A 6,476-nucleotide genomic window follows, 5' to 3' on the forward strand; every position below is an offset into this window, starting at 1 on the left:
ACCTATTTAGCAATCAAATATTTAATCAATTAATGTCTACTTAAAAAAAAGTAGTAATTCAAAATTGTATACGACATCAATTTGAGTGATTTAATTATGCATGACGTCTACTTGAAATTTGATTTTGATTAATCAAATTAATTTTTATTATTTATACTTAATCAGTTTGGGATAAATTTATTCAAGATTAACTATTTGATCAAACATATGAATATGATTGATTGGCGCCTGCTTAGAAGATATTTATTAAAGATTATACATATGTATATATATATATATATATTTCCTTTTTAATATAAAAAAATAAAAATTCAAAGTGATGATTTATAGCTTAAGAACCTTTCTTTGATATATCCAAATAAAATTCATTCAGATTAATAATTGTACTGACAGGATGTTCTTGAATAAAACACAAAGAAATAAAGATGATAGCACTGTTAGTTTCATTGTACTTAAAAGTTAAACAGTGAGGCTCAAATGCTAGTTGTGATGAATTGAAGAGCCAGCCATTACAGGCAATGAACTTCCAGATAACTAGATATCATGCCAACCGAAAACAGTTGCAAAATCACTTGCGGAGCAAAAGAAGAATGAAATCATAAAATGTTATAAGGGCATCACTCCACTTCGGCTAGGTAGTCATCAATTTCAGCCGGTGTCAGTACCCTGCAACAATTGAGGAAAGATGAATTCATCAGTTAACTTTTGGTGCAAATGCAAATGTTCATCCTGCAAGTAGCAAAATCCTAAAACCTTAACCGTACTTAATTCTCAGGGTCCGCATTTCAAGAATTTATGCAAATGCATTTGGTATACATTGATCATTAGATTTAAAAATAAAAAATAAACATAAAAAAAAACCCTGAGATTTGCCTCCAGCATCATTTATAAAGTTAATCTGGAACCTAAAAAATAAAATAAAAAACAAAAATAAAACTAAAAACTTTATTAAAGATATAATAATTTCTTTCCATCTAGTCAAACTAGGATGCCACAACATTCCTGCTCAAAAAGAAAACAGAGTGTGCAGAGGCAAAACTGAAAATTGAGGAACACTTGAAAGTTCAGAACTTCAGAACAAGAAAAAGGTGTGGCATGATATGAGAAAGTGCTGAAATTTCGATGTTAGCGGAAATGAGAAGCAACCAAGTATTTTAAAATTGCACCAAGATGCAGAGTGTCTTCAAATTTTACCATGAACTTAACAACTAACTTTATCGCATTAACGAAGCAAATTCTGATTATTTATGAATTACTGGGCACCAGGTATGTAAAATAATTTTAAAAATTTTCTGATTTAACCTGAATTAATTTATCTGTGATATATTTACTCTGTTGTGGCTTGTGATGGAAGTAAGATCTAAATACATGACAAACACGCACAAATATAGCAAATATAATGAAAATAATGTGACAAAGCATGTGCGGAACTAAGAAGCATACCTAAATTTTCTGTCAGCACCAATTATGCCAATCTCAATGTTCTTGCCTGAAATTTGGCCCTCAAACCTATTGTTTAAAACAATACTTATTAAAAAGTCACCAATATAGCTTTATGTAATCAAGGTAAGTTGAGCAGTCTAATACCCTTCTTTCAAAGTCAAAATGGCAGTGTGAACAGCATCATCAAGTTCCATATCATCAGTGTACCTACAAACAAAGAAATAATTAAGAGTTAACCAAAGGTAATGAAGTAACACAAATAACACCTGAAAAAGAAAAAGAACTACGGTCAACACCCTGCCTGGAAGAGCAATACACTGTCAAGATAGTTTATGGAGAAAACTAGATACTTGCTAGAATTTATCTACAAACAATGCTTAACAAAGAAGAATAATATATTTCATGCTAACGGATGACTAATTTGAGGTATTCTGAGCAGATAAAGTAAGAGTTATAAAAACACATCAGTCATTTTTCCTACTGCCTGATATTGTTGTAAGTGGGCAAAATAACCACACAATATTCATATATATTCAAAACTTATCAATGGTACTTTGAATATCAACAGAACTTTCAGAAAATAAAAGGAATCTATTCAAATAATTATTAAGGATTGTTCTATACAAAACATCATTTGATAGTAGCCTTGCAACTAATTTTGTACCTCTTCTCAAGGAAAGTCTTTGCATTAGAAACATTCTTCCCCATAGCAGATGCTTTCCATGAGAAGTATGAACCTGATGGGTCAACCTAAAAAGAAAATTTTTCAAGAGACAAAAATGTATGTGAGAGGTGCCAAAAAAATCATATCCTGCAAATCTTAACGGCTGCAACAAAAAAGAGTATGATTTACAGCAGAAAAACCCGTACAACATAGGTATACCAAGAAAAGAATGAGATGAAATCTAGGTTTTTCATAGCAATAAAAACCAATCCAAACTTGCTTACAAACATCTGGCACTAAACTTTGTCGAATACCTGATAAAGTTGTGGACCATTATCATCATAGCCAGCAACAAGTAGGGAAACTCCAAATGGCCTCACACCACTAAGGAAAAAAGAATAAGGTGTCAAATATAACAGTTCAGCAACCTGGAAAAAAGTTTATTTCTGTCGCTCTCTTAATGGAATCATAAGCAATAAGAAAAATTCTTTTTGCTTCTTTCTTTTCTTCTGTTGCTTACTTTTTTTTTCTTTTTGGGCAATTGCTGAAAGAGAAAAAGAAATTTTAAGAGCATGAGAATACCCAGATTGAGTGAACTCTTGCATAACAGTTGCAGTTTCTCTTACAAGTTGTGTTACAGGAATAGTCTCCTGAAATGATGATTTAAAAAACATTAAAAATAAGGCTATCAGCTCCAAAAAATATGAAAGAGAATATAGCACTTCACCTTATCAATTTGTACAAAAGATAAGAACTTCACAAACAAGCACCAATATGAAGCCAAATAAAGGTTGCATGAAACACTGTAGTCTTGCATGCACAGTAGATGATCTAATGTACAGACACATTAATACATGAAGATAGCTTACAAAGCGCATAACTACAAATAAAGTAGCTGGCTGAGATTCACAATATGCAAATACTATCGAAACCTCATCTCTCAGAGAAGTCATATAGTGATGCTCTAAAGCTACTAAAGCAAGTCCAACTAAGACAGATATCTGTAAAATAATAAATTTGGGACGACCTAGGATCAAATCAAAAAAGGAAAGATTTTACAAACTTCAAATAAATTAAAATTTGTGATAATACTGAAAATAACTTGCATTTAGAGTTGTTGCCAGGGGACACAATATGTTCAGATTCTGGAGTGTTGTTCATGAGCCTTTTAACATTTACTCAGAAGTCAAAATGATAAGATATAGAAATCTCCAAAATCATATTCTACAGAGGTGCTTTTATAAAATTAATTTTACTACCCCAAATCGCCAATGTAGTAGCATATCTAGATAACTATGTAAGACACCAATGTAAACTAGTTCTTAATGAAAAAACAGAACTAGAATGGAATCCAGCATATAAATTTTTCCTTTCTTCCCTAATGATTTTCTGTTATTTTATTCTCCTCTATACTGCATCAACCCAAGTGGAGGCTAGTTATTTAGTATGAAACAAGACATAGAATAAGGAATATGTAGAAACATGTAGAATTGTAAAGATCAAAATCCATGCAGTTCTACAATTTTGATTGATGTACTGCTTCAAGTATATAAGAAAAAGACTCCACATAGGATGTGAGCCATTTGCTGCACATGGGATAAAAAATCATAAGATCCTACAATCAGACTAACAATTTAGTAACTGTTACATAAAGTTGTACCTTATACAGACGGTAATACTGTTGTGCTTGTTTTCTGCTTTTCCTTACGAGAACTCGAGAATCTGGACCCATTCCACTACAAAGAAGAACCCAAAGAAAAACCAAAGAAGAACCAAGCTTATTAGTATAAGATGATCATTCTCCGCATGACTGGATAGAGACTGCAATAAGAAGCTAATGCAGCGGGTTTGTGAATATTAGAAGCTAATGTAGAGGGGCTGCGAATAACAAACTGCAGAGAGTGCATGTTCAAACGTTTCTGCAATGTTTATTGAAAGTGAAGGTACTACAAGAGAGTTTATAAGTGACATGTGTTTAAAGTGGGCTTTGCTAAGAGTATGTTCACATTGACATGGAAATGTATACCTGATATACAATCAGAAATGTAAACTGACCAACTTTACCAAATTTCAAGAATAATTTGATTAATAAGCTGTAAGCTGAGGTTGATATGTACACCAAACATGGCATATCATCCGTATTTAATACAGTACAAATTCACATTTTTTGCCTTCACACAGTTGATGAGATTTAGCATGTGTGGAAACCATTTCTCATGTTGCACAAGAAATCCCTTTTATCATTGGACCCTGCAGGTTCTCTTAAGGGATCATTTTCGGTTAATATCTTTTCACATGCATTACGTCCAAGTATTTCTGTGATGAAATCACACAAAATGTACTGACCATGTGAAATAATAGTTAAACTCAAAAAACAACAGAGAGCACTCGAATTAGAAAGCACAATGAAAAGTTATAAAATTTATAACTGAAATTTTAACTTTATGAAATTTTCAAGAATTTTTTTGTTTGTGCCAAGATAAAGAAGAAACAACAATAAAACCTTATCTGATTTAAAATCCAAAAATAAGTGATTGTAACAGTTAGAGAAGCTACATGCTTATTACATTATTAATATATTCACGCAGGCATTATTAAAAGTAGACAGCTATGAAATCTCCAAATACCAAATTTAAATGGCTCTTGAGTATTAAAAGCAAACCTGTAAACAACACCAATGTTCGTTGTCATCAGCTGAATCTTTTGCACCTGAAATTAGATAAAATATTAACATGAAGTTTGCCCATTTTCCCAAGGGCAGCATGCATAAAATCAAATTATAATGCAAATAGATGTTTCAGAATGGCAATGTTCAATCTCAAGAATTAACTTGAAATGGCTAGCCATTGTTTGCTCAAATATAATAAGAGAAACAACTCAGTGAGGACAATGAGCCACTGATCAAGTTCACATAGTGAATGCATGTATTGCAGAGTATGAGAAAGTACATGCTCTAAAAAAAATCTGCTTGATATTCATATTAAGTTAAAGCAACAATAGAAAGGGCATCATTAAAACATAGTAAAAATATCAAACATAGGCTTACGGATGTCTCATCCACTAAGATAGAGGGCAATTTCTTCTCAGTTGCAATAACAACTCCATTTGCAGCTGCAGTCAAGATAAATATGTATAATGGTGCATTAGAAAATGGAATAAAAACAGCTATGACAAGGAAAAGGACGATAAATCTGATAAAAGGCATCAACAAGCAGCACATAACTCACACAGTAACATAAAAAAATTAACATGAACTTACTCAAGCAGTTTAATATGGAATTTTCCCACACAGAAGCAGAGCAACTGTAGGTATTTTCACTAAAAATGGCAAGGCGGGGTCAGCAGAAAGTTTTGTGCCATTATCCTTCATCTTACAAACAGATTTTTTTACTTTTCTCATGCAACACATTCATCAAGAGAACAACTAATGTCTTACTAAATGTCAGTATCATAGAAACAAATGGCTCTTCCTGTGAAAGCAAACCATGATGATTCCATACTAAACTTAATGCATTTTTGGTGAACTAATGCTGAATTTTTTTCAACTCTTCAGCAAATTTCTCAAGTAATTACATAATGATCTATCTCCAAGAATCATCAAAACAAACAAAGTAAACAAAAATGAATATCAACAACTTACTTCAAAATCGCAGGATAAAAAACAAAGGCACACCAATCAATTGCAAAAAAATTCAGAGGGTACAACACCAACACCATATGCAGAGTGATTACCTTTGATTCCGAGTGACGTTTGGCCGGATCCAACAGCCATTAGAGCGTGCTCGATCTGTACAAGCTTCCCCGAAGGGCTGCACAATGGATCAAGACATCAACGACAGAAAGATCGAGGCTTCAAAGCTGAGAAGCGAGAAGGGAGAAGGAGGATCGATGAGAAGAGTACCTGAAAGTGGTGAGGGAGAAGGAGTACTGGCTATCACCCATTGATGCAGCTCTGCGTGAGGAGATCGCTCGGCAGGGATCGAGCTCGAGAGTGGTCGAAGAACGAGAGCGAGGGTTTAGAAACGATCTATGAATCGAAGAAGCGACCCCTTTCGCAAGAAAAGTTTTGGGCGGAGGAACGAAATAGATGCCTGTGCTTACCAAACACGGTGCGTAAAGAAAAACGAATGGAGTGATGACGCGTGTCTTTTTCTTAGCGGGTCGGGTCTGTTTGGGTGTACCCGGATCCGAGCTATGGCTTGTCTCATTTTTATGGTTTTTTATTGTTTATTTTAATTTTTTGGGATTTAAGGTAATCTGATATATATATATATATATATAATTATTTAATTTAAATAGGGTGGGATGAGTCTCCTGCGAAGCCTTTAGGGAGATTCCAGCAATAGTGGTTGAGGTGGCGATGAGGCTT

The 6,476-nt window shown here is 33.5% G+C and overlaps 1 protein-coding gene across 1 annotated transcript; it reads right to left on the reverse strand.

The window, feature by feature from the left end:
* Positions 1 to 417: 417 nt before the first annotated feature.
* Positions 418 to 6,138, reverse strand: LOC120272626 (proteasome subunit alpha type-2). Its single transcript, XM_039279496.1, has 11 exons — positions 6,009 to 6,138; positions 5,840 to 5,916; positions 5,154 to 5,218; positions 4,770 to 4,816; positions 3,768 to 3,843; positions 2,690 to 2,757; positions 2,422 to 2,491; positions 2,108 to 2,193; positions 1,588 to 1,650; positions 1,444 to 1,509; positions 418 to 666 (listed from the first exon to the last, which is right to left on the reverse strand). Exons 1-11 carry the CDS (start codon positions 6,047 to 6,049, stop codon positions 618 to 620), a joined length of 708 nt encoding a protein of 235 aa, XP_039135430.1. The 5' UTR covers positions 6,050 to 6,138; the 3' UTR covers positions 418 to 617.
* Positions 6,139 to 6,476: the final 338 nt, after the last annotated feature.

Source organism: Dioscorea cayenensis, chromosome 11 (assembly GCF_009730915.1).
Source record: "Dioscorea cayenensis subsp. rotundata cultivar TDr96_F1 chromosome 11, TDr96_F1_v2_PseudoChromosome.rev07_lg8_w22 25.fasta, whole genome shotgun sequence".
Taxonomy (NCBI): Eukaryota; Viridiplantae; Streptophyta; class Magnoliopsida; order Dioscoreales; family Dioscoreaceae; genus Dioscorea; species Dioscorea cayenensis.